At 63.3% G+C, this 26,553-nt stretch overlaps 4 protein-coding genes across 4 annotated transcripts; 1 reads left to right on the top strand and 3 right to left on the bottom strand.

The window, feature by feature from the left end:
* Window positions 1-322: 322 nt before the first annotated feature.
* On the bottom strand, window positions 323-1,222 carry LRRC10B (leucine rich repeat containing 10B). The gene has a single exon (XM_068170086.1). The coding sequence runs from the start codon at window positions 1,220-1,222 to the stop codon at window positions 323-325; it is 900 nt and encodes a 299-aa protein (XP_068026187.1).
* An 873-nt stretch (window positions 1,223-2,095) lies between these two features.
* SAXO4 (stabilizer of axonemal microtubules 4) lies at window positions 2,096-5,149 on the bottom strand. Its single transcript, XM_068170085.1, is given in 9 exon segments — window positions 2,096-2,259; window positions 2,379-2,451; window positions 2,554-2,640; window positions 2,728-2,814; window positions 2,913-2,963; window positions 3,051-3,211; window positions 4,507-4,730; window positions 4,813-4,927; window positions 4,930-5,149. Coding segments are annotated over 9 exon segments (1,149 nt in total). The 3' UTR covers window positions 2,096-2,128.
* Window positions 5,150-5,550: 401 nt separating this feature from the next.
* On the bottom strand, window positions 5,551-9,807 carry SDHAF2 (succinate dehydrogenase complex assembly factor 2). Its single transcript, XM_068170084.1, has 4 exons — window positions 9,697-9,807; window positions 8,524-8,747; window positions 6,495-6,604; window positions 5,551-5,857 (listed from the first exon to the last, which is right to left on the bottom strand). Exons 1-4 carry the CDS (start codon window positions 9,709-9,711, stop codon window positions 5,727-5,729), a joined length of 480 nt encoding a protein of 159 aa, XP_068026185.1. The 5' UTR covers window positions 9,712-9,807; the 3' UTR covers window positions 5,551-5,726.
* Window positions 9,808-9,848: 41 nt separating this feature from the next.
* Window positions 9,849-26,540, top strand: CPSF7 (cleavage and polyadenylation specific factor 7). The gene is given in 11 exon segments (XM_068170083.1): window positions 9,849-9,911; window positions 11,025-11,143; window positions 16,808-17,026; window positions 18,428-18,531; window positions 19,560-19,705; window positions 21,124-21,296; window positions 21,298-21,533; window positions 22,338-22,456; window positions 22,559-22,727; window positions 23,742-23,915; window positions 25,046-26,540. Coding segments are annotated over 9 exon segments (1,389 nt in total). The 5' UTR covers window positions 9,849-9,911; window positions 11,025-11,089; the 3' UTR covers window positions 23,911-23,915; window positions 25,046-26,540.
* The last annotated feature ends 13 nt before the right edge of the window (window positions 26,541-26,553 follow it).

Below are 26,553 nucleotides of genomic sequence, written 5' to 3'. Positions count from 1 at the left end.
GAGCCTTGCTGGGACCTGCCCAGCAGGTGAATGGGGGCCGTGAGGTGACCTTGTGGTGGCAGAGGGCTGTGTGCCCCATCCAAGGCACCCTGTGCTTCTGTGGGGGGCTCTAAGGTGGCCTGGTGGATCCCAGCAGCGATGCACCAGCCCTGCAGAGCCAGGAGGCAGCCCTTGGCTGCTCCAGCTGGCAGCTGCTGCTCTGCAGGCTGGTTTTCTTCACGTGGAGCCTGTGAGCTTCCCTCTTCCCCAGCCCCAGCTGGGAGGTGCTGGCCTTTGGGACTCTGCCCTCCCCCTCGAGGGTGTCTGGTCACAGCCTGGCAGCTCACATTTCCCCAGGGGAGCCTGGCAGGGCCACAAAGTCACCCTCCTCCTCCTCCTCCTCCTCCTCCTCCAGCAGCGGGCAGCCATCCTCAGGAACCACCGGTGGGACTTCAGTGGCGCCTTCCTCCTGCTCCTCCCCCTCCTCCTCCTCCTCTTCCTCTGGATTCTGAAGGCTCTGCAGGCGTTGCTGCCTCTCCTCCATGAACTCCTGCGCCCCTTCCCCCACCAGCCGGGTGGCATCTGCCACCGTGGGAGGCTGCTGGACAGGGTTGTGGTCGTAGGAGAGGAGGCAGAGGTTGGTGAGGGCGCTGAGGTCGGGGAAGGCGGCGATGCGGTTGCGGTCCAGGTCCAGCACCCGGAGCTGTCCCATGAGGAGCAGGGCAGGAGGGAACTCGGTGAATCGGTTGCCGTAAAGCCAGAGCCCTCGGAGGCTGCCCAGGCCGGGCAGGCCGGCGGGCAGGCGTGCCAGGCGGTTGTCGCCCAGCTGCAGGCTGCGGAGCTCGGGGAGGCGCAGCAGGGCCCGGGGGAAGTGGGCAAAGAAGTTGCCCTCCAGCCACAGGCACCTCAGGCTCTGGAGCCGGGCGAAGGCGGCCGGCAGCCACTGCAAGCCGTTGCGCCCCAGGTAGAGGTGCGCCAGGCGAGGCAGCTGGCACAGGGCCTCGGGCACCTCCATCAGCTCGTTGCCGTCCAGAGCCAGAGTGCGGAGGTGCCGCAGCGCCCCCAGCTCGGCCGGCACCTCCCGCAGCCCCGCGCCGCTCAGGTACAGCTTCTGGACCCCCCGCAGCGCCCACAGAGCCTCGGGCACCTTTCCCTTCCGCACCTCCAGCCGCTGCTCGGTGCCCTCGGGGCCTTCGGCCGACGCCAGCCGCGTCCCGCGTCCCGAGGAGCCGCCGCTGCCCATCCCCGCCGCTGGCACCGGCCGCCGGCGGAGGGCACCGGGCGCCGGGACCACGCTGCCGCCGCTGCCATGGCGACCGGCCGCGGCCAATGGCGGCGGAGGGGTGGGGCAGCCGGGAGGCGCCCACGCCCATCGGGTGGCCACTCCCTCCGGACCACGCCCGTGCCCCGCTTGTCCCACACCCCTCCCGTCCGTGCCACGCATGTGTCCCGCCTGTGCCCCGCCCGTGCCCCACCCGTGCCCCACCCGTCACCTGCCTGTCCCCCACCCGCGCCCTGCCCCCGGCCCCCCCGCGCCCTGCCTCCCCCTCGCTCTGCCCTCTGCCCCGCCGCTGCCTTCCTCACGCCCTCCCCAGCCCCTGCCCCCTCCCCACCCCTCTTCGGGGCCCGGCTGGGCACGCTTGGAGACCCCCAGGTCACAGCCCACCCCTCCCCATGCCATTGCTGCCCACCCTGCTGGGTCCGGGCTTGGGAGGGGCGCGGGCGGGGGAGGTTCTCCTTCCTCCTCTCTCCTCTTCCTCCTCCTCCTCCTCCCCCCACCCCAGCCAGCCCTGCCTGGAATTTCCCTGCAAATCAGCTGTGTCATCCCAAAGGCGGCTCTGGAAAGCTGGGCTCGTACAGCCCTCCAGTGGCTGCCAGCCAGCTGACACCACCCCCCTCCTCCTCCTCCTCTTCCTCCTCCTCTGTGTCCCCCACCCCATACTCCTGCCAGCTTTTGGGGGGGCAGGCAGCCCCCAAAACGAAAGTGTGGGGCAGGCACAGCTCGCTGGAGGTGACAGGGCTGACAACGACGCTGTGCCCAAGAAGATGGTTTGGGGGGGAATGGGGGGGGAGTTATTACTCCATCTGCTTCCAGGGACCGAGAGGGGGCCAGAAAATACTGGGGGCTACTGCTGGGAGCTGGGGGAGGTCACACCAGGAGGTGGCCAACGCTGTCTGCAAGCCCCGTGGTGTGGTTGTTGGTGCTGAAGCCACTGGGACGTTGGGGCTGGATGCCCCCCACGGGTCTGGCTGTCCAGGATGGATCCTGGCAGCAGTGAGCTGGAAAAATCCAAGAGGAACGAGGTGGTGAGGCTGGAGACCCTCAACCTGCAGCTGGGAGACCCTCTCCCCCCCCCCTCCTCCTCCTCCCCCTCCCCTCTTACCCCCCTCAAACTCACCTGGTGCTGTGGGGGACCAGGTTGGGCCAAGGGTGATGTTCTGGCTGTGGTTGGTGGTGAACCCTGATGGCTCCTGCAGGGTGGAGGCAGGTTGGGTGCATGGTCTGATGGGGACAGGGAGAGGGATGGGGACAGGGAGAGGGATGGGCACAGGGGTGGGCATGCCACCACCCACCGTTCTGCCAACTCTAGGGTGTCCCAGGAAGCTGCTGTGGGTCACTCCCGGTGCCTGCAGCCCTTGGTGGCCCAGCCTGGGCAAGCCCTGCATGGAGACAATGGGTGTGAGGAGGAAGAGGAGGAGGAGGAGGGACACACAGGGGGAGAAGGGGTGGGGTGGGGTCCTGCTCACCACTGTGCCCAGGGAGCTTGGCACCTCCCTGGCGAAGCCGCTGCCTCTCGCCGAGCCCAGGGGCAGCGCTGCAAGAGTCTCTCTGCCCTGGCAGGGGATGGAGGTTGGGTGGCTGGCACACGGGGGTCCCCTGTCCCACCCCCCAGCCCTGCCTGCTGGGGGGGGAGCCAGGGGGTCTCACTTACGTGGCTGTGCACAGAGGGCACATAATCCATCCTGGTGACACTCACGCCGAGCTGGGGAGGGGAGAAAAGTGTCCCCTGGGCTGCAGGGAGGCTGGGGGGGCTCTAGGGGCCAGGGGACATGGTGGGGTGGTGGCTCACAGGCTGGCCTGGCAGGGCAGGCAGGATGTCCTCGGTCCTTGGGGTGGCCCTGGTGAAGCCTGAGTGCTGCTTGGCACCAATGGTCATCTTCTGAAGGATGTCTGTGGGCAGCAGATGGGGCAGGGGGCATGGGGAGCCCCCAGGAGTGCCCCCCGGCCCCCAACCCAGACCCACAGCCAGTCATGGCATTGCCTGGCAGGGCACTCCAGAAGCCCCAAGGGCTCCTGGTGTCAGAGCTGGCCCCAGGACCACCAGAACCCCCAAACCCAGATGGGGATGGAGCTGGCCCCAGGACCACCAAATCCTCCTGGGGATGGAGCTGGCCCCAGGACCACCAAACCCTGCTGGGGATGGAGCTGGCCCCAGGACCACCAAACCCTGCTGGGGATGGAGCTGCCCCAGGACCACCAAACCCTGCTGGGGATGGAGCTGGCCCCAGGACCACCAAACCTTCCTGGGGATGGAGCTGCCCCAGGACCACCAAACCTTCCTGGGGATGGAGCTGGCCCCAGGACCACCAAACCCTGCTGGGGATGGAGCTGGCCCCAGGGCCACCAAACCCTGCTGGGGATGGAGCTGCCCCAGGACCACCAAACCCTGCTGGGGATGGAGCTGGCCCCAGGACCACCAAACCCTGCTGGGGATGGAGCTGCCCCAGGACCACCAAACCTTCCTGGGGATGGAGCTGGCCCCAGGACCACCAAACCTTCCTGGGGATGGAGCTGGCCCCAGGACCACCAAACCCTGCTGGGGATGGAGCTGGCCCCAGGACCACCAAACCCTCCTAGGGATGGAGCTGGCCCCAGGACCACCAAATCCTCCTGGGGATGGAGCTGGCCCCAGGACCACCAAACCCTGCTGGGGATGGAGCTGGCCCCAGGACCACCAAACCCTGCTGGGGATGGAGCTGCCCCAGGACCACCAAACCTTCCTGGGGATGGAGCTGGCCCCAGGACCACCAAACCTTCCTGGGGATGGAGCTGCCCCAGGACCACCAAACCTTCCTGGGGATGGAGCTGGCCCCAGGACCACCAAACCTTCCTGGGGATGGAGCTGCCCCAGGACCACCAAACCCTGCTGGGGATGGAGCTGGCCCCAGGACCACCAAACCTTCCTGGGGACAGAGCTGGCCCCAGGACCACCAAACCCTGCTGGGGATGGAGCTGGCCCCAGGACCACCAAACCTTCCTGGGGATGGAGCTGGCCCCAGGACCACCAAACCCTGCTGGGGATGGAGCTGGCCCCAGGACCACCAAACCCTGCTGGGGATGGAGCTGGCCCCAGGACCACCAAACCCTGCTGGGGATGGAGCTGGCCCCAGGACCACCAAACCCTGCTGGGGATGGAGCTGCCCCAGGACCACCAAACCCTGCTGGGGATGGAGCTGCCCCAGGACCACCAAACCTTCCTGGGGATGGAGCTGACCCCAGGACCAGCAGCACCCCCAACGCCGTACCTGGCCGGGCAGGACCAGGGTGCAGTTTCTCAGTGCCACATCCCCTGGATGTTTTTGGGGGGCCCTGGAGAACCCCCTCTGTGTAGAGCCAGGCAGGGGCACACTCCTGGAGGTAGCCACTCCCTGGCTGCTGGACATGCCTGGGCAGGAAGCTTCGGCCATCGGGGAGCCAGAGGGGCTTGAAGTGCTCGGTGGTGGTGGAGGCAGCAACGTCCTGGCAGCAGCTGTGGCAGAAGGACCAGGGGGGGCTTGCCCCAGAGTGACCCCCAACCCCAGCCCGTCCCCAGAGGCAGCAGGAGCACCTACCCCTCTGATGTGCTGCGTGGGCAGAGCAGGTAGGAGAGGGCCGAGTAGTTGTTGGGCACAAAGCCGGCACCGGCGTGGCGGCCAAGGCGGGGGCGGAAGCGTGGCTGGCCTGGGGACAGCAAGAAGGGGGCTCAGCCCCGGGGGGTCAGCTCCCCCCCAGGCTTTCAGGAGGGTTTTTGGGACACCCCCTACCATGGGCCACCCTGTAGCTGGTGGTGTAGAAGCTCAGGAGCTCGCTGCCTCCTCCCGTCTCCAGCTTGGGCGAGGGGAAGCCAGCGGCCAGCCCCGGGGGCAGGGAGCGCAGCTTCCCCCGGGGACAGACAACGGGACAGGCCATGGGCTGGGCTGTCCCAGAGCAGCTCTCTGCCTGCCCAGGGGTGCTGCTGGCTCTGGAATGTCCCCACAGGAGCAGGGGTTGGGATGGTGACAGCGTTTCCTGGCAACAGGCTCAGTGACAGAGTGGGGGCAGAGCCACACGGGGACTGCCCCTGCTGCCGGGGGGCTGCGGGGAGCAGGAGGGTCCTCTGCCACCTCCCAGTGTGGGGCCAGCACCCCCACGTGTGGGGCCAGCACCCCCCAGTGTGGGGCCAGCACCTCAAGTGTGGGGTTTCAAGGACTCAGGGAGGAGTTGGTGACAGTGCCAAGCTGGCAGGTGCCAGGGTGAGCCCACAGGACCTGCTCCCAAGGCCACCAAAGGAGCAGAGCCCCCAGCCCAGAAGGCAGCAGGAGCAGCAGGGCTAGCAGCTCTGGCTTTATTCAGCACATCCTGAGAGTCCAAAAGCTGCTGCTGGAGGAAGAGGAGGAGGAGAAGGAAGAGAGCAGGAAGAGAGGACCAGCAGCAGCAGCATTTCCACAGGGCCCTGTGCCTCTCTGCTCTGCTCCAGGGGATGGGGAGGAGGAAGGAGGCTCTCCTGTCAGCGAGGTGGCTCGAAAAGGTACTCCAGGTCTGGCTGCCTCAGCCTCTGCTCCCTCTTCTTGTTCTTGGCAAAGTCCCTCAGCATGGCCATCACATCATTCTCAAAGACAGCTGGGGTGGGCTTGGCTTCTGGGGTGAAAGCAGCAAGAAAAAGCAGCTCAGAAACAGCTCTGTCCCACAGAATCAACCAGGCTGGCAAAGACCTCAGAGCTCAGCAAGTCCAACCTGGCCCCCAACACCTCCTGACTGCTGCACCATGGCTCCAAGAGCCACAGCCAAGCCTTGCCTGAGCACCTCCAGGGGTGGGGACTCCACCACCTCCCTGGGCAGCACATCCCAGTGGCAAATTCCTCCTTCTGGGAAGAACTTTCTGCTCACCTCCAGCCTGAACCTCCCCTGGCACAGCTTGAGACTGTGTCCTCTTGTTCTGGTGCTGCTTGCCTGGGGGAAGAGACCAACCCCCACCTGGCTACAACCTCTCTTCAGGGCGTTGTGGAGAGCAAGAAGGTCTCCCCTGAGCCTCCTCTTCTGCAGGCTAAGCAGCCCCAGCTCCCTCAGCCTCTCCTCACAGGGCTGTGCTCCAGACCCCTCCCCAGCTTTGTTGCCCTTCTCTGGACACCTTCCAGCATCTCAATGTCCTTCTTAAATGGAGGGGCCTGTCCCAGAGCACCCAACAGCACCCTCACTGAACCCAAACCATCTACCAGGGCCCCCCAGAGCGCTGGCACAGCCCTGGCTGGTGGCCCAGTGGGCAGCTGCAGCCTACCTGTGGCCCAGTAGTAGATGTCCCAATCGTTGCTGGGCTCGTTGATGAGGCGGTCGTAGAGGTTCAGCTGCTGCTCACTCATCTTGCTCAGGTTCTCCTTAGCAAAGAGGCTGGAGAGAGGAGGAGTGTGACTGGAGGAAGAGCTGGGCTGCCATCAGGCTTCTAATAATGGCTGGCATCCAGCTTGCTGCACAGTGCCAGAAGGCACAGAGGAGCTGGGTGCAAAGCGCTCTGCTGCCAGCCCCCAGCCTGCCTCCATCAGCCTGAGCAGCTCTGTTCATGCACGCCCAGGGCTGCAGCCCCCCTTCCCACAGCAGCCCACGTGGTGGGGGGCTGGAAGGGAGCTCTGGAGCTCAGCCAGCCCCAGCCCCCTGCCCCAGCAGGGCACCCACAGCACCCTGCCCAGCAGCACAGTGCCCAGGGGGGGTTGCAAGCTCTCCACACAAGGACACTCCACAACCTCTCTGGGCAGCCTGCTCCAGGCCTCCAGCACTCTCACCCCAAACAACTTTCTCCTCAGTTTCAGAGGCAACCTCCTGCCTGACACTTTGTGCCCTCTGCCCCTTGGCCTGGCCCTGGGCACCACTCAGCAGAGTCTGGCCCCAGCCTCTTGCCCCCCACAGCTCCTTTAGCTCTTGCTGAGCATTGCTCAGCTGCCCTCTGGGGCTGCTCTTCTGCAGGCTCCACAGCCCCAGGGCTCTCAGCCTTTGCTCCTCACAGAGCTGCTCCAGGCCCCTCAGCATCTTCAGAGCCTCCCCTGGGCTCTGTCCAGCAGTTCCCAGGCTGTCTTGAGCTGGGCAGCCCAGAACTGGAGCCAGGACTCCAGCTGTGGCTTGACTACTAGGGCAGAGTAAAGGGGGACAAGAACCTCCCTGGACCTGCTGGCCACAGTTTTCTTCATGCCTCCAAGAAGGGGCAAGACATCCAGGTGGTGGCCAGGGTTGGATGCCATCCTTGAGGAGCCAACCAGACCACATCCATCCATCCATCCATCCATCCATCCCTCCCTCCATACATCCATCCATCCCTCTGTCCACCCATCCATCCATCCATCCATCCCTCCACCACCCCTGCCTCCATCCCTGCACCCACCATCAGCATCTCACTGGTCAGGGAGTTGACCAGGTCAGAGACAGAAGTGTCTCTCTCCAGCAGTTCCCAGGCTCTCTGGAGCTGGGGAGCCCAGAACTGGACAGGAAGGATTTCAGCTCAGCCCTTAGCTAGGGGCTCACACCCCTCCAGCTGCCTGTGGCTCTGCCCCATCCTGTCCAGCAGCAGCTCTGCTCTCTGCACTCACACCAGCAAAGCTCTTGTGGTGACCTGGATCCAAGAGCTCAGCTTTCTCTCCTCTCCACACCACCTCTCCTTAGGTTTCAGAGTAGGGCTGTGCACCACTCCCCCAGACTCTTCCCTGGGGCTCTTCCCTCTTCACTTAAGACTTGAGACACCTTTAGGAAGCTGAACTACACAGGAGCCACACTCCCCACCCCACTCCTTCTCCCTCAGCTCTCTAGGGCTGGTGTCACCCCTCCTGTAAAGCCACCTCTGTGTGCAGGGGACAAATGGTTGGGGTGCTGGAAGCAGAAGGTGGCTGAGAATCACAGAATGCTTGAGGTTGGAGAAGACCTTGAAGATGATGGAGCCCAACCACTCTCCAACTCTCTCAAGGCTGGGGCTAAACCCTGGCCCTCAGCACCACACCTCTGCCTCTTTTAAACCCCTCCAGGGATGGGGATTCAACCACTTCCCTGGGCAAGGTCCAGTGTCTGAGAACCCTTTCAGTCAAGAATTTTCTTCTCATGTCCAACCTCAACCTCCCCTGGGGCTTCCTGGGGCTGTCTCCTCTTGTCCTGCCACTTGTTGCTTGGGAGAAGAGCTTGATTCTCACAGCCTCATTGCAGGGGGTTGCAGAGAGCCAGGAGGTCTCCCTTCAGCCTCTTTTTCTCCAGGCTCAACACCCCCAGCTGCTCCTCACCAGGGCTGTGCTGCAGGAGGCAGGAGGGGGGCTGGAGGTGCAGCAGCAGCTCACCTGAGCAGGATGCAGTTCTCCAGCATCCCCCTTTTGCGGCTCTCGTACAGCAGCCTGGCTCTCTTGGTCTCCAGGGGCTCGTTGGGACGCTCCTGCCAGGGGGGCAGAGGGATCTCCAGCAGGTCCTTCCCGGAGTCCTTCGGGGAGTCCCCACGGTAGCCACGCCGCTGCCTCACTGGCCCCAGCAGGTGGCAGTAGAGAGCCCGCCCGGGCAGGGAGCAGAGCTGGGAGAGAGACATCCAGGGGACATCAGGCCTGGCTGCCCCAGAGCAGCAGGGATGGGGAGACCCCCAGCACACACACGCCTCCCCCCCAGACCCCCATGGCCACGAGCCTCCGTTCCACACCACCCTTGTAATCCACACCCAGACCCTGATGCCTCCCATCTGTAACCCCCCCAAGATCCTTCTGTCCTCCAAGCAGCCATCTATAGCCCCCCCCACACCTTGCTGCCCCTCACCTCCACCTCCAGCTCTCCCAGACCCTGCTGATTGCCAAACCCCCATCTAAAACCCCCCAGAGCTTGATGCCCCCCAACCCCCCATCTAAAATCCCCTAGACCCTTCTGCCCCCCAACCCCCCATCTAAAATCCCCTAGAACCTTCTGCCCCCCAAACCCCCATCTAAAATCCCCCAGAGCTTGATGCCCCCCAACCCCCCATCTAAAATCCCCCAGACCCTTCTGCCCCCCAACCCTCCATCTAAAACCCCCCAAGGCTTGATGCCCCCCAGCCCTCCATCAAAAATCCCCCAGACCCTTCTGCCCCCCAACCCTCCATCTAAAATCCCCCAGAGCTTGATGGCCCCCAACCCCCCATCTAAAATCCCTTAGACCCTTCTGCCTCCCAAACCCCCTTCTATAACCCCCAGACCCTTCTACCCCCCAACCCCCCATCTAAAATCCCCCAGACCCTTCTGCCTCCCAACCCCCCATCTAAAATCCTACAGAGCCTGCTGCCCCCCAAGCCCCCATCTCTAATCCCTGACCCTTCTGCCCTCCAACACCCCCCCCCCCCATCTCTGCTCCCTCAGACCCTGCTGTTCCCACAGCCTCTCTCAATCTCCCACTGCCCCCTGACTCTTCCCCTCGCCCCCAGCCCCACCTCTACCCAGTAACCACCCCATCCCACCCCCCTCCCCGGGCCCCCAGTCGCTCTCCCCCAGCCCTCCCACCCTGGCCGCCGCCATAGCCCCTCCCGGCCTGGCCGCTCTAGCGTCCGTTGGAGGCCGCTCTGTGGTAGAGGGCTCGGCCCTGACTCGCTGGTTGCAGCGGGGCGCCGGGGCGGGCCGGAAGTAGGCGTGACGTAAAGCGGAAGGGGCGGGACGTGGCGCGGCGGCGCTGGCGGCGGCGGTGAGCGCGGTTGGCGCGCGCTCGGGGCCTGCTGGCGGTAAACGGGCGGGGCCGAGCCGGGGCCGGGGCGAGGTTGACCGAGACCCGCCACCTCCTCCCTCCCTTCCTCCCCGGCTTTCCCTTGCCCTCCTCGCTCCCTCGCAAACGGAGCGTGGAGCGCGGAGGGGGTTTGGCCCAGGGGGCGGCGGCGGCGGCGGCGCTGCTGCTGCTGCCCCGGGGCGGGGAGGCCCAACTCGAACTGGGAAGTCCCCACTCGGGCCGGGGAGGGGGAGGAGGGGTTCCCCCGGAGAAGGGTCGAGGTGTAGGGCGGTGAGCCCCCGTGTTTGGTCTAAGGGGAGCTCGGGGGGGCGGTTGTAGCTCCTCCACCGCCACTTTCCAAGTGTTCTGAGGGGGCGGTTGTGGTCGCCCCCCCCTCGAGGGGCGTCGGTGCCCCCCACCCCGGGGATTGAGAGCGGGCCCATGGTCCGTACCCCCCCCCAAGGGGGCCCCCTCAGGGAAGGGAAAAGGGAGCTTGCCTTGGGATTGTCCCGTGGTGGGCTGTGTCGAGGGAATGGGGGCCCCTCCCCCCCTGGGTGTTACGAGGGGCAGGTTGTGGTTGCCCCCCCTGCCCCCAGGGCAGTTGTTGTCCCTAGGGGTGGCCCTCAGCGGAGGTTGGGGCCGAGGTGGGATCGGGCCAGTGTGGTCGGGGGGGTGTGGAGGGGGAATGTGGCTCTCCCAGCTCCTGTGAGGGGCAAGTTGGGGTTGCCCTGGGGGGAGTTTTTGCCCCCAGTGAACAGGGCCCCGAGGGGTGGCCCTCAGCAGCCAGGGGCTGAGCGAGGTGAGGTTATCCCCCGAGGGGATCGCTGCTGCAGGACACCCCTTCCACCCCCACCTGATGGGTGTGGGCTGAGGGCTGGGGGGGCTCTGGGAGGGGGGGGCAGGTGGCTACCAGAAGGAGTGGGGCTCAGCCATATGGGGCAGGTGGCTGCAGAAGGAGCAGGGCCACAGCCATGTGGAGAGAGGTGGGGGACTGAGAGGAGTGGGAAGGGGCAGGAGGGGTTGAGGTGGGGCTGAGGATGTTCAAGGGGACTGGAAGGTGCAGATGGAGCTGGGAGGTGCATGCCCAGCCTGTCCCCAATGCCTCACTGACTCTTTTGCCCCCTCACTGCAGTGCACCTTGCATCTTCCTGCTTGGCCCTGGTCCCAGCCTGGGCTCCTGCTCCTGGCCCTAGAAATATGTCCGAGGGAGTGGATCTGATCGACATCTACGCCGACGAGGAGTTCAACCAGGTGAGCCACCTCTCCTCCTGGGGAGGGGGCCTGGGGCTTAGGGAGAGATCCCCCCACTTTGTTTTAGGGGGTGGGAGGGGGGCTGAGACCCCCCCAAGCACTGCCAGCCCGCTCCTCAGTGAGGTGCTGGAGCAATGAGCGTGGAGGTGCATGTGGAGAGGGGTGGGAGGTGTGACTGGTGTGCATGGGGCAGGGTGAGACAGCACTGGAGAGAGAGCCTCTGGGAGCTGAGGCTTCTGAAATCCCAGGGGGGATTGAGCTGGGGGGGGGGGGGGGGGGGGGAAATAAAGGCTCTCTCTGTGAGTTTCAGCCTGGGAATGGTCACAGAGTACTTGGGAAGGGGGAAGCTGAGCGTGGAGCAGGGCAGCGATGAGCAGGGGTTGAGGGAGGCAGCTTTCCTGCTTGGAGAAGTGGGAAATCCAGGCTGGAAGAGAGAAGCAACAAAGTGGAAGGACTCAGAGCACCAAACTCTTGGAATCAGACTGAGAAGCTGTAGCTGAGGTCAGAGAGGTGCCTGGTGGCACCTCTGCCACCCCAGGGCTGTCTGGGACAAGGAGGAAGGACTGATGAAGAAGGTGGCTGTGGGGCTGTAGCTGTTAGAGCAGCAGAGTTGAGGGAGTCTGGGGGTCAGGCAGTGCTCATCTGTGTTCCAGCAGAGATGTTGGAAGCTGTGGAAAGCTGATGGAGGAAATCTGATCCATGCTGGAGGGCAAGCAAAAGGCGTGGAGGGGAGAATGGCCATGAGCTCCCAGGGGGCTGAGGAGGAGCTGAGGGTGGTGAATCTGATTCTGAGGAGGTGGGAGGTTGTTGGGTGAGGCTAGCCCAGGGATAGACCTTCAGAGAGGATGAAAGTGGTGGAAACTGAATTATCCCAGAGGTGAGGGGACTGCCAGGAGCTTGGGAAGGAGCAGGAGTTCTTCAGTGAGAGCCCTGGAGAAAGGTTGGGATGAGCTGCCTGGAAAGTTCCCAAAGTGAGGGGAATCTCCCTAGGAAGGTGAGTTGTGAAGCAAACATCTGAGCTGCTTCTAGCAGCCCTTCCCAGTCACTCTCTGGCTCTAGAATGCTGCTTCCTGAGTCCTTCCTGGAAAACTGGAGGGGTCTGACCAGGCTGGATCCATGGTGAGCTCAATGGGATGAGGCTCAACCAGGCCAAGAGCTGGGTCCTGCACCTGGCTCACAACCACCCCAGGAAGGCTCCAGGCTGGGGGCAGAGGGGCTGGAAACTGCCTGGTGGGAAAGGAGCTGGCAGGGGGTGGGTGGTGACAGCAGCTGGGGATGAGCCAGGGGGTGCCCAGCTGGCCAAGGAGGCCACCAGCAGCCTGGCCTGGAGCAGCAAGAGTGTGGCCAGCAGGAGCAGGGCAGGGATTGTCCCCTGGGCTGGGCACTGCTGAGGCCACAGCTGGAATCCTGGGGTCAGTTTTGGGCTTCTCACTCCAAGAAGGACACTGAGGAGCTGGAGCAGGTCCAGGGAAGGGTCTGGAGAAGAGGGCTGGGGAGGAGCAGCTGAGGGAGCTGGGGGTGTGGAGGCTGAGGGGAGAGCTTCTGGCTCTCTGCAGCTCTCTGCGAGGAGGCTGCAGCCAGGTGGGAATCAAGCTCTGCTGCCAAGCAACAAGTGACAAGACAAGAGGAGATGTCCTCAGGTTGCCCCAGGGGAGATTTAGGTTGGACATGAGGAACAATTTCTTCTTCTTAAGGGTTGTCAAGGCCTGGCCCAGGCTGCCCAGGGCCAGTGGTGGAGTCCCCATCCCTAGAGCCCTGGAGCTGTGGTGCTGAGGGCCATGGTTTGGTGGTGCCCTGGCAGTGCTGGGGGAAGGGTTGGACTCCCATGATCTTCAAGGTCTTCTCCAGCCCAAACCATTCTGTGTTTCCATGATTCTGTGACCACAAATGCTTCAGCTGCAGTACTTCTGCCCCAGCTTCCTGTCAGGCTGCTGAGCTTTGGAGGAGAAGCTCTCCAGAGGGGGTTTTTCCCCCCCCTATGATCTCACACATCTTAAATCAGGTTAGATGAGGTCTTGAGCAAGCTGGTCTAGCAAGAGGTGTCCCTTCCCATGACTGAGGGGTTGGAATGAGATGATCTTTAAGGTCCTTTCCAACCCAACCACTCTATGATGCCTTAGGTAACTCAACCAAGGCTTTCTGAGTGATTTCTCCTTCCTTAGATTTTGATGTTGTGAACTTTCTGAAGGGCTTTCAGGGCTGGGAAAGAAAGAAGGAAAGCAAGAAAGCAAGCAGAAGAAATCTTCCAGCCTTGGTCCATGCCTGGAGGCACTTGGTGGGAGGAGGAGTGTGGGAGGTGAATTAAAACAAACGTTTGGAGAGTGACAACAAAAAAAGTCTCCTCCTGTGCTGGGAGCTCCTGAAAGCCTCCTGACAGCTCAGCTAGCCAGGGCCCAGAAGTTACAGCCTGCCTCAGAAATGGGGGTTTGGCTGGCAGGAAGAGCTCCTTGGAAAGCCTGCAGTGAGGTGTGCTGGAGGGGGCCCTGGAACATCTCTGCTGAGGAAAGGCTGAGAGCGTTGGGGCTGTTCTTGAGGCTGGAAAGGAGCAGGCTGAGGGTGGGTGTCAAAAAGATGGGGCCAGGCTCTGTTCAGTGCTGCCCAGGGACAGGACAAGGGGGAACAGGCACCAGCTGGAGCATCAGAAGTTCCATCTCAGCAGGAGGAGGAAGTTCTTCAATGGCAGGGTGAGGGAGCACTGGGACAGGCAGCCCAGGGAGGTGCTGGAGTCTCCATCTCCACAGACACCCCAGACCCACTTGGAGGTGTTCCTGTGTGGCCTGCTCTAGGTGAAGCTGCCTCAGCCAGGGGGGTTGGAGTGGATAATCCCCAGAGGGCCCTTCCAAGCCTCCCCATGTTGGGGTTCTGTGTGATGTGGGAGCAGGAGCTTTGGCTTCTGTGCTGTTGGAGCCGTGCTTCGGTCCCGTGGGACGGGGACCGGCGTAGTCATTTGGAGCACCAAATGAAGCTCTGCTTCTCTGGGTGAGCAATTAGTCTGGAGCTCAGCAGTAAACACAGCCCTGGAGTGGACAATCCCAAGGAAATCCAGGCTGGAAGAGACTGGGAATTGATGTACAATCCCAAGGAAATCCAGGCTGGAAGAGACTGGGAACTGGAAGGCAGATTTAGGACGTTGGAATTCACAGCTGGTTTGCGCTGCTGAGGGGAAGGGGAGGTGGTGTGTGAGTGTCTGTGTGTTGCAGGAGCCCTCAGGAGGGCTCTGAAGGCCCCAAGAGTGAGGCTGGGGCAAGGTGAGGAGGGCCTGGGGGTGGCTGTGCACTCATGGAATCACAGAATGGTTATGGTTGGAAGAGACCTTTTAAGATCACGAGAGTCCAACCCTTAACCCAGCGTTGCCAGGGCCCCGCCGAACCGCCCGGCCCTTGGCACCGCATCGCCACGGCTTCCAGAGCCCTGGAGGGATGGGGGAGCTGCAGCACTGCCCTGGGCAGGCTGGGCCAGGCTTTTGACAAACCCTTTCCTTGAAGAAACTGTTCCTAATTTCCAACCTGAACCTCCCTAGACCCCTCTGCAGTGAAGCGTGTGCCTTGGGAAGGAGCGAGAGGCTCGTCCGTCGAGGACGTTGGGTTTTCCACCGCTGAACTCTTGCCCTCACATGCTTACAAAAGGTGAGCTTCTTCCTGGTGGCCTCCCTCCCAGGGCAGCAAAGTTGAGCCTTGTCCCCCTCTGCTCAGGGCACCCTGGTGGAGCTCTGCTCGCCACAGGGGGGCGTGCTGGAGCAGATGGAAAAGGAAATGCTCCGGGGTTGAAGTTGAGAGGAGAGAGGGGGAGAAAGATCCGAGCGGCGCTGGTCGAGCCTGGCGGCCCTGGAGGGTTCCTCCACCTCCTTGCATGTAAAAGGGCTCCATGGCTATATCAAGTGGCACAAAGCTTGAGCCCCTTGCTCCCTCCTGGGGAAAGAGGTCTTCATCTTGTTGCTGTGGGGCTTGAGAGCTTGGCTTGGCCGCTTTGGAGGGCTGGGGACACGCCAGAGGGGTTGTCCTCTTGCCCAGCAGAAGAGTGGCCACAGGAAGGGCTGGCAGAAGCCAGGGGTGGTCATCAAGCCAAGCAGGGTGTGGCTGGCAGGGCAGTGCTCAGCAGGGTCTGGGGGGCTAGCAGGGACTGGTGTCAGGTTGTCACTGCAAAGCCAAAGTGCTGCAGGAAGGCCAGACCAGCGTGGCGTGTCACCAAGGAGAGGGGGCAGCCCCAGCAGGAGCAGCTGGCTCCTGAGAGCCAACAGGTGCTCAGTCTGTTGGCTGTGGCTGCCTTCAGGACAGTGATGCAGGGAATGGTTTTGTTAGGAGGAGACTTTTAAGGTCATGGAGTCCAGCCCTTCACCCAGCACTGCCAGGGCACCACCAAGCCATGGCCCTCAGCACCACAGCTCAGAAACCCCTCCAGGGATGGGGACTCCACCACTGCCCTGGGCAGCCTGGGCCAGGCCTTGACAACCCTTAAGGGCAAGAGATTGCTCCTCATGTCCAGCCTAAACCTCCCCTGGGGCAATTTGTGGCTGCTTCCTCTTGTCCTATAACTTGGGAGAGGAGCCTGACTCCCTCCTGGCTGCAGCCTCCTTGCAGGGAGCAAGCCAGAAGCTCTCCCCTCAGCCTCCTTCTCTCCAGGCTTGACACCCCCAGCTCCCTCAGCTGCTCCTCCCCAGCCCTCCAGACCCTTCCCCATCTTGCTTGCCCTTTTCTGGCCCTGCTCCAGCTCCTCAATGTCCTTCTTGGAGTGAGAGGCTCAAACCTGACCCCAGGGTTCCAGCTGTGGCCTCAGCAGTGCCCAGCCCAGGGGACAATCCCTGCCCTGCTCCTGCTGGCCACACTCTTGCTGCTCCAGGCCAGGCTGCTGGTGGCCTCCTTGGCCAGCTGGGCACCCCCTGGCTCATCTCCAGCTGCTGTCACCATCCCCCCAGGGATTCACCACTTTCTAACTACAAACCCTAGATGAGTGGTTTGGGCACTGAACCTTTGAGCCCAGCTTGTGCTGCCTCAGGAGAGCTCCTGAGCTGAACTGGGACAACTGCTTTGCAAACCATGAGGGAGGTCTCCTAACCTCTTGCATGCCTCATTGGCAGCCCCATGAGATGACCTATGAGGAGAGGCTGAGGGAGCTGGGGTTGCTTAGCCTGGAGAAGAGGAGGCTCAGGGGAGACCTTCTTGCTCTCTCCAACTCCCTGAAGGGAAGCTGTAGCCAGGAGGGGGTTGGTCTCTTCTCCCAGGCAACCAGCACCAGAGGACACAGTCTCAAGCTGGGCCAGGGGGAAGTTTAGGCTGGAGGTGAGGAGAAAGTTCTTCCCAGAAAGAGCAATTGGCCATGGGGATGTGCTGCCCAGGGAGATGGTGGAGTCCCCATCCCTGGAGGTGTTCAGGCTTGGCTGTGGCCCTTGGAGCCATGGGTTAGCTGTCAGGAGGTGTGGGGTGCTAGGTAACAGGTTGGACTTGCTGATCTCTGAGGTCTTTTCCAGCCTGGTTGATTCTGTGCCTTTGAAGCCTCTCCCGTGGCGGCTGGGGGGGTGGGCTCCTGGTGGATGCTCATTGCTGGGAGGTGCTGGAGGAGCCCAGGGCCTGTTGAGACTGTTAGGATTCCCCTCCTGCTCCCCCCCGGGGCCGTGCGCTCCCCCCGGGGCCGTGCCGCGGCGGGGCTGACGGCCGTTCCCCCCGGCAGGACTCGGAGTTCAGTAATGCTGATCAGATGGATCTCTACGACGACGTCTTAGCAGCCAGCTCCCAGCCCAGCGAGAGCCGCGGCGGCGCCCCCGAGGCCCCCCCCGAGATCCGCCAGGAGCCCTCCCCCAAGCCCAACGCCAAGCCTCCTGCCATCCTCTACACCTACAGCGGCCTGCGCAACAAGAGAGCCGCGGTCTACGTGGGCAGCTTCTCCTGGGTGAGCGCCGGACGCTCTGGCCACGGCCTCTGGGCCTCCGGGCTGTGGCCGGCCTCTGGCCATGGCCTCTGGGCCTCCGGGCTGCGGCCGGCCTCTGGCCACGGCCTCCCAGGAGAGGCACTGGCAGCATCCCAGAGCCTCTAATCCAGCACGGGATGAGGCGCCGGGGCTGGTGCTGCTGCCTCAGGGCTCTGCCTTTTTGGCAGCTAGGGGACCAGGCTCCCCGCGGGGGCCGGGTGCCCCCCTGCCTCCCTTCCCCTTCCTGCCCTCCCCTCCCTGCGGGGGCCAGGCGCCCCCCTGCCTCCCTTCCCCTTCCTGCCCTCCTCTCCCTGCGGGGGCCAGGTGCTTCCCCCTCACCCCCACCCCTGCATGAGCCAGGCAGCCCCTGCCTCCTCTCCCCGTGGGGGCCAGGTGTTCCCTCCCCACATGGGCCAGGCACTCCCCCCTTGCCCCCCTCCCTGCATGAGCCAGGTGCCCTCCACCCCATCCCTGTGGGGGCCAAGTGCCCCCTCCCTACGTGGGTCAGGCGTCCCCCCTTGCCCCCCTCCCTGCATGAGCCAGGTGCCCCCTCCACTTCCCATGGGGGCCAGGTGCCCCCTCCCCTTGCCTGCCTCCCTCCCTGCATGAGCCAGGTGCCCTCCACCCCATCCCTGTGGGAGCCAAGTGCCCCCTCCCTACGTGGGTCAGGCGTCCCCCCTTGCCCCCCTCCCTGCATGAGCCAGGTGCCCCCTCCCCTTCCCATGGGGGCCAGGTTCCCCCTCCCCTTGCCTGCCTCCCTCCCTGCATGAGCCAGGTACCCCTTCCCCTCCCCTCCATTCCCACGGGGCCAGGTGCCCCCTCGCTCCCTGTGTGCCCCCCTTTAGGTGACCCTGCCTTGGCATGGGGGCTGGACTGGATGATCTCCAACCCCTGCCATGCTCTTGACTGTTGAGACACTGCCCCAGCTTGCCCCAGAGGGGCTGTGGCTGCCTCACCCCTGGAAGTGGTCACGTCCAGGTTGGATGAGGCTTGGCTCAACCCTGTTCTGGTTGAAGTCTCCTTCTCTGGAGTCATTCCAACCCCCCACCCCAGCCATTGTGCCACTGGGCAAGCTGCTGTGGGTGCCCTGCTTTAGCAGGGGGCTTGGGCTGGAGGATCTCCAGAGGTCCCATCCAGCCCCTACCATACTGTGATTCTCCTGTGACAGGCCTGGGAGGGCTCTGTCTTCTCCAGAGAGCTCTTAGCTATCCCTAGGGCTTGTTTCAGCCTCAGGGTTGATGCTAAGCTCCCTGGGGGACTCTCCAGGGTGCCTGTAGTCAAGTGTTCAACCCCAGCCCTCTGGGAGAGCTGAGCTTGGGGAACAGTGGGAGGCCTGTGAAGGGCTCTGTGAGCTGACACCAGCCTCTCCCATCTCCTCCTCAGTGGACAACTGACCAGCAGCTGATCCAGACCATCCGCTCAGTTGGTGTCTACGATGTTGTGGAGCTGAAGTTTGCAGAGAACAGAGCCAATGGCCAGTCCAAAGGGTGAGAGAGAGACCTGGGGGGTGGGGGAATGTGGAGAGCAGGCTGAGAGAGTTGGGGTTGTTCAGCCTGGAAAAGAGAAGGCTCCAGGGACACCACCTGGCAGCCTTTCAGGATTTAAAGGAGCTGAGAAGAAAGCTGGGGACAGACTTTGGAGCAGGGCCCTTTGTGCCAGGACAAGGGCTGATGGTTTGCAACTAACAGAGGGAGATTCAGACTGGAGAGGAGGGAAAGATTTCTGCCCCTGAGGGTGGTGAGAGCCTGTCCCAGGCTGCCCAGAGAGAGCTGGGAGCTGCCCCAGCCCTGGCACCACTGCAGCTCAGGTTGGTTGGGGCTCTGAGCAGTCTGCTGTGGTTGGGGCTGTCCCTGCTGACTGCAGGGGGGGTTGGACTAGATGACCTCAAAAGGTCCCTTCCCACCCAGACCAGTCTGGGATTCTATGAGGCACTGCCCCAGGCTGCCCAGAGAGGCTGTGGCTGCCTCATTCATCCCTGGAAGTGTTCAAGTCCAGGTTGGATGAGGCTTGGCTCAACCTGCTCTGCTCCAAGTCTCCTTCCCTGCAGAGCTTCCAACCCCTCCCAGCCATTGTGCTCCTGGGCAAGCTGCTGTGGGTGCCCTGCTTTAGGGCATCACCCTGGACTGGATGGTCTCCCAGGGGTCTCTTCCATATCATTCTGTGGTTCTGTGTCCTTGCCCATGGCTGGGGGTTGGACTTAGATGATCTTTGAGGTCCCTGCCATCCCAAACCAGCCTGCAGTGGGGCGAGCAGCCCCTCCTGGCCACATGCTTTGGTCATATAGGGAGCAAGGGGGCAGATGGTGCTTGACCCAGTTGGCACAGGGTGATGCAAATCTGCCCTGGAGCTGGGATGGGACAGAGAGGGGAGGGGACATGTGACACCAGGTTGGGGTCAGCTGCCAGGGTTAGGTGGGATGAGGCGGCGCCGTGTGCCCGGTGAGGAGGAAGGGAGGGGTGTGGGGAGGGGGCATGTCCCTGCCAGGGGCTGACAGCCAGGCTTTTTCCCCCCTTAGGTATGCAGAGGTGGTGGTGGCCTCTGAAAACTCAGTCCACAAACTCCTGGAGCTGCTCCCTGGCAAAATCCTCAATGGGGACAAGGTGGAGGTGAGGCTGGCGACCCGGCAGAACCTGTCGCAGTTCGAGGCCCAGGCTCGCAAACGTGAGTGAGGTGAAGACCCAGCCTGGCTGGGGGGGGACGTTCTCCACACAGATTCCCCAGCAGAGCTGCCAGGCTGAAGCCACCAAGCCCCCTGGGGTGTGGGGGTGGGCCCCACTGCCAGCTGTCTCCTGGGGGTTGGTTTCCTCTGGCTGCTGAGTCCGATGAGCTCCTGACCCGAGTCTTTATGATCCCCTTTTTTAGGTGCTCACACACCGCGAGGATCCCTCGTAGCCTCCTCCTCCTCCTCTTCTCCAAACTGAAGGGGCTTAAGCTCTTCAGCCTATCAACATAGCTAAGACCCTCCATAGCTATTAGTAGTTCTTCTCTGGACCTCCTCCAGAATGTGTCCATCCCTGCGGAGGTAAGGTGCCGCAGGTTCCCAGCCGGGGCCTGGCCGTGGGCTTTCTGCAGTGACAATAGGTGGGCCTCACCCCGCAGCGATGTGACACCCTGAGACTGCTTGCCCACCAGGACTATGTTTGAGGAGGTCTTGACTAGCCTGTGGTCCTTGTAGGTCCCCATTGCTTCCTTTCCCACGAGGAACACACGAAACAGAAAGTCTTTCCTAAGCTCCCAGCCCTTTGCCGCTCTTCCTTCGGCTCCGGCGCCGTCATCCGCTGCTTGGCAGCGCTGCTTTAGGCCGCAGCCCCAACCCGCCCCTGGTGTTTGGGCACGTTTCTTTCTCTCATCCCCTCATCCCACCTGGCATGGAGAGCTTCAGCCTGTCCCCAGGGGCCTTCTGTTGGCACAGCTGAGCTTGGGTGAACCCTTACTGAGGGAGCTGGTGCCCCAGCGGCGCTCGGCTTGCTGGCCTGGCGGGGAGCTGTGGCTCCCACAGGGGACTTGGGCAGGGACAGTGTCTTCCATCCCTCTCCTGTCTCATCCTCAAAGCCTCTTTGGACACCCAAGGTTCCTGTCCCTCTCTTTGAGGGCAGGCAGGCACCAAGTTCTCCTTCCTCCAGCATCTCCATCGCTGTTGGCACTTGGGTTCTGTCCCCTGGTGCTGCTCCATGTCCAGGCCTTTCTGCATCTGGGTCATTCATCATCTTCGGAGACTCTGGGCCCCCAGTGACCTCTCTGCTGGGGATCTCTTGCTGTTCCTCGTGGCTTTTGGCTTCTGTGCCTCTAACCCACTTGCTTGGTGGCTTCCTCCTCAGAGCCAGGCTGGCCAGGAGTGACTGTCCCCAGGGTGCTGTGTGGGCAGCTGGGGGTCTTCTTGGAGGCACACGGAAGCAGAGGCTGCGTTTGGCTGGCTGGATCCTTCTCTGGGCAACTTGAGCTCGCCCAGATCTCTCCTGGGGCTGTAGGAGAGAGGAGGAGGTTCCTCATGGGTGGGAAGGAAGAGGAGGAGGAGGTCTCCAAGGCTCGTAGGGCCCCTCTGCTGGCGGCTGATGGCTCTTCCCTTGCGCCTCTTGCAGGTGTGCCCCCGCGGGCCCACTCCCGGGACTCGGTGGACTCTGTGGACGGCCGTGCCACGCCGACGGAGAACGCCCTGCCCCCCGCCCGCCTGGACAAGCCCCCCTCGGTCCTGCCCTTCTTCAACCGCCCCCCTGCTGCCCTGCCCCTCATGGGGCTGCCCCCCCCGCCCATGCCCCCCCCCCCCGCCCCTCTCCTCCGGCTTCGGCGTCCCCCCGCCCCCGCCGGGCATCCACTACCAGCACCTCATGCCCCCGCCGCCTCGACTGCCCCCTCACCTGGCTGTGCCCCCCCCGGGGGCCGTCCCTCCGGCCCTGCACCTCAATCCTGCCTTCTTCCCCCCACCCAACGCGGCCCTGGGTCCTCCGCCAGACACCTACGGCAAGGCCATGGCCCCCTACAACCACAGCAGGTGAGAGGGGCTGGGGGAGAAGGTGACAGGGGGGCCCCAAACTGAGGGGCATGCTGACCCCCCCACAACCACCATGCACCACTGGGGGCTAGGAGTTGGCCTGCTGCAAAGCAGGACCTGGCAGTGCTGGGGGACAGCAAGTTGCCCATGAGCCAGCAATGTGCCCTGGGGGCCAAGAAGGCAAATGGTGTCCTGGGGGCATGAGAAAGAGTGTGGCCAGCAGGGCAAGGGAGGTTCTCCCCTCCCTCTACTCTGCCGCAGTCAAGTTACAGCTGGAGTCCTGGCTCCAGTTCTGGGCTCCCCAGGTCCAGAGAGCCTGGGAACTGCTGGAGAGAGTCCAGGGGAGGCTCTGAAGGTGCTGAGGGGCCTGGAGCAGCTCTGTGAGGAGCAAAGGCTGAGAGCCCTGGGGCTGTGGAGCCTGCAGAAGAGCAGCCCCAGAGGGCAGCTGAGCAATGCTCAGCAAGAGCTAAAGGAGCTGTGGGGGGCAAGAGGCTGGGGCCAGACTCTGCTGAGTGGTGCCCAGGGCCAGGCCAAGGGGCAGAGGGCACCAAGTGTCAGGCAGGAGGTTGCCTCTGAAGCTGAGGAGAAAGTTGTTTGGGGTGAGGGTGCTGGAGGCCTGGAGCAGGCTGCCCAGAGAGGTTGTGGAGTGTCCTTGTGTGGAGAGCTTGCAACCCCCCCTGGGCACTGTGCTGCTGGGCAGGGTGCTGTGGGTGCCCTGCTGGGGCAGGGGGCTGGGGCTGGCTGAGCTCCAGAGGTCCCCCTCCATCCCCACCGTTCTGAGGCTCTGATTTGCTCCCTGTGCAGCCGGGAGCTTGGCCCTCCAGCGCCCCCAGTCAGTGAAGGGGAGTTTGAGGAGATCATGAACAGGAACAGGGCCATCTCCAGCAGTGCCATCTCCAAGGCGGTGTCCGGTGCCAGCGCAGGTAAAGCCGGCTCTGTGTGTGTGTGTGTGTGTCCCCTGGTGTGTCCTCCCCCCATCCTCTGGTGGGTCCTCAGCCCCTCTGTGTGTCCCCCTCCCTCCCCAGGTGATTACAGTGATGCCATCGAGACGCTGCTCACGGCCATCGCGGTCATCAAGCAGTCTCGCGTGGCCAGCGACGAGCGGTGCCGTGTCCTCCTCTCCTCCCTCAAGGACTGTCTGCATGGCATCGAGGCCAAGTCCTACAGCACCAGTGCCAGCAGCAGCTCCTCCAGGTACCCACAGCTCCAAGGCTGCAACTTCTCTTGGGGTGGCTTCATACAATCAATAAGGTTGGGAAAGGCCTCAAAGATCGTCAAGTCCAACCTGTCACCCAGCACCTCCTGACAGCTAAACCATGGCACCCAGGGCCACATCCAGTCCCCTCTTGAACACCTCCACCACCTCCCTGGGCAGCACATTCCAATGGCCAACAGCTCTCTCTGGGAAGAACTTTCTCTTCACTGTGGCCCTGTCAATTGTTTGGGTTGAGAGAGACCTTTAAGGTCATGGAGCCCAACCCTTCACCCAGCACTGCCAGGGCACCACCAAGCCCTCAGCACCACAGCTGAGAAACCCCTCCAGGGATGGAGACTCCACCACTGCCCTGGGCAGCCTGGGCCAGGCCTGGACAACCCTCAAGGGCAACGAATTGTTCCTCATGGCCAACCTAAACCTGCCCCTGGGGCAACCTGAGGCCATTACCTCTTGTCCTGGCACTTGTTGCTTGGCACCAGAGACCAACCCCTGCCTGGCTCTAGAGTTGCAGAGAGCCAGAAGCTCTCCCCTCAGCCTCCTCTGTTCCAGGCTCAACACCCCCAGCTCCCTCAGCTGCTCCTCCCCAGCCCTGTTCCCCAGACCCTTCCCCAGCTTGGTTGCCCTTCTCTGGCCCTGCTCCAGCTCCTCAATCTCCTTGGAGTGAGAGGCCCAAAACTGACCCCAGGATTTCAGCTGTGGCCTCAGCAGTGCCCAGCCCAGGGGACAATCCCTGCCCTGCTCCTGCTGGCCACACTCTTGCTGCTCCAGGCCAGGCTGCTGGTGGCCTCCTTGGCCACCTGGGCACCCCCTGGCTCCTCCCCAGCTGCTGTCACCACCCAACCCCTGCCAGCTCCTTCCCCACCAGGCAGTTTCCAGCCCCTCTGCCCCCAGCCTGGCGCCTTCCTGGGGTGGTTGTGAGGCAGCTGCAGGCCCCAGCTGGGGGCCTCGGTGAGCCTCCTCCCCAGGAGCCTCTCTGGCTTGTCCCCGGGCAGGAAGCGGCACCGCTCCCGGGAGCGCTCGCCCAGCCGGTCCCGCGAGAGCAGCCGGCGGCACCGGGAGCCGCTGCACGGCGAGGAGCGGCACGAGGACTACTTCCAGGAGCGGAACCGGGATCACGAGCGGCACCGCGACAGGGACAGAGAGCGGGACCGGCACCACTGAGGCAGGTCCGCTGCCGGGGGGCTGCCGAGGGGCTGCTGAGGGCACCTCGAGGTGCCGGGGCTGTGGGGGGCGTCTGCGGGGGGCTTGAGCCCCTGAGGAAGGGTCTGGGGGGGGCTCGAGTCCTTGGGCCCCTGAGGAAGGGTCTGGGGGGGCTCGAGTCCTTGAGCCCCTGAGGAAGGGTCTGGGGGGGGCTCGAGTCCTTGAGCTCCTGAGGAAGGGTCTGGGGGGGGCTTGAGTCCTTGAGCCCCTGAGGAAGGGTCTGGGGGGGCTTGAGTCCTTGAGCCCCTGAGGAAGGGTCTGGGGGGGCTTGAGTCCTTGAGCCCCTGAGGAAGGGTCTGGGGGGGCTTGAGTCCTTGAGCCCCTGAGGAAGGGTCTGGGGGGGGCTCGAGTCCTTGAGCCCCTGAGGAAGGGTCTGGGGGGGCTTGAGTCCTTGAGCCCCTGAGGAAGGGTCTGGGGGGGTCTCGGGTCCTTGAGCCCCTGAGGAAGGGTCCGGGGGGGCTTGAGTCCTTGAGCCCCTGAGGAAGGGTCTGGGGGGGGCTCGAGTCCTTGAGCTCCTGAGGAAGGGTCTGCAGCGGGGCTTGAATCTTTGAGCCCCTGAGGAAGGGTCTGGGGGGGGCTTGAATCTTTGAGCCCCTGAGGAAGGGTCTGGGGGGGGCTTGAGTCCTTGAGTTCCTGAGGACGGGTCTGGGGGGAGCTTGGTCTCTCCTCAAGGTGCTAGGAAGGGTCTGTGCTGTGGTCTTGAGCCCTCCTCAAGGCCCTGAGGTGGTGGGCAGGCTTTGCAGGGGGAGCTCTTGGTCCTCCCTGCCGTCCCGAGGCGGTGGGAAGGCTTTGCAGGGGGAGCTCTTGGTCCTCCCTGCTGTCCCGAGGCGGTGGGAAGGCTTTGCAGGGGGAGCTCTTGGTCCTCCCTGCTGTCCCGAGGCGGTGGGAAGGCTTTGCAGGGGGAGCTCTTGGTCCTCCCTGCTGTCCCGAGGCAGTGGGAAGGCTTTGCAGAGGGAGCTCTTGGTCCCCCCTGCCGTCCCGCGGCGGTGGGAGGAGGGGGTCTGTGGCAGGCTCTTTCGCCCTCCCGGCGGCCCCCAGGCGGTGGCAGGCTCCCGGGGCCCCCGCTCTGACCCTGCCTCTGCTTCCCTCCCCGCAGCAGCTCGGCACTGAGTGGTTTTTAACGGACTGCTATCTCCTCGCCTCGACCAGAGCTCCCTGAGCCGAGGCTGCTCCACTCTCCTCCCTTGCCTTCAGCTCCTCCCCCAGCTCTCCGCAGCAGGACTCCCAGCCGCACCTCGGTGGCCTTTGCCCCGGCTCCTGCTGCCGCCGCCCGGGGGCCGCCCTCCGTGGACACTTCGGACCCAAAGACAAATGGTGCTTGGATTTCTTTCTGCTTTTTTTTATCTCCATGGAGGGAGGTTTGTGGAACCCCTTCCCTCTCTTCTTGAGGGGGGGGATGGTTGGAGGGGGATGGACCCCTCCCCACCTTGTGGAGGTGCCTGGAAGCAGCACCTGGGGAAGGGGTCTCCTGTCCCCCCCCAGCGTGGCTGAGCCCTCCCACAGGCCCCTTTTTAACTGCCCCCCCACCCTTACCCCCTTCACCCTCTCTGCTCTGCCTGGGAGCAGCATGGAGGGATGGGGAGGGGGGCTGGAGCTGGGGTGTCACCCCTCTTTGTCCCAACATTCCCCACCTTGGTGGCACCACCCCCCTCCCCAAACCAGCTGTGCAACCAGCACCTTCCTTGTTTTAGAGGAAGAGGAGGAGGCAGGGCAAAGCTGTGACACATACACACACCACCCCCCTCCCCAATTCAGCTGCCCCATGGGTGCTGGGGGGGGGGAGGTGTGGGATTCCTACCCTCCCCTATGTCCCCTTGGGGGGGGTGGGGACACGGTGTGGGGGTGTGCTGGGCTGGGTGGGGGGTTGGAGTTGCAAGGCCTCACCCTGAGTCCTTCCAGCAGAGAAGGGGAGAAGGAAAAGAGAGAGAGAGAGAGAGAGCCCAGGGCTGGCTGAGGTGAGCTGAAGGGCTGTGACACCAAGTGACATCCAGAGGTGTGGGGAGGGGAGGGGGACACACACCTCCCCACCCCTCCATTCTGAACTGCTGTGGCTGGCCAGGAGAAACCCACCTCTGGGAGAAGCTTTTTTTTTTAGGTTGAAATAACAAGAAATAGAGGAAAAAAAAAGAGATCAAAAGAACAAAAAAAAAGAACCTAAAATCCCAAACCCCATGGTGTACAAAAACCCACAAATCACCCAACCCTGAAGTGGTGGCTGGGGAGAGGGGGAGGGGAGGGAGAGGGGAGAGAGGGAGGGGGAGAGTTGCATTTTTTTACTTCAAAAAGACAACAAAAAAGGTTTAGTTTTTCTTTCCAAATAGTGGGGGGGGGGAGGGGGGGGAGAGAGAGGAAGGGGGAAGGGAGGGGAGGGGAGGGTGAGGGAGGAGGAGGAGGAAAAGAAAACACAGAGCTAAAAGCCCTTTCCCCCCCCTCCCCTCACCTCCTCTTAAGCACCCAGCAAGGCTCTGCCTCCCTCCCCCCCTCCCTCCCCCTTTCCTCCTCCTGCTCTCACAGTGATTAGATTTGTTTTGTCTTTCTGATAGGTTGGAAATTAATTGTGTAATAAACTCGAGGATCTTGTCAATCTTTCACCTGGGGCCTCGG

The sequence above is a fragment of the Melanerpes formicivorus genome, unplaced genomic scaffold (assembly GCF_026170545.1).
Source record: "Melanerpes formicivorus ecotype bairdi unplaced genomic scaffold, bMelFor1.0.p_v2 SCAF_281, whole genome shotgun sequence".
Taxonomy (NCBI): Eukaryota; Metazoa; Chordata; class Aves; order Piciformes; family Picidae; genus Melanerpes; species Melanerpes formicivorus.
This window is presented reverse-complemented; position numbering and strand designations above follow the sequence as displayed.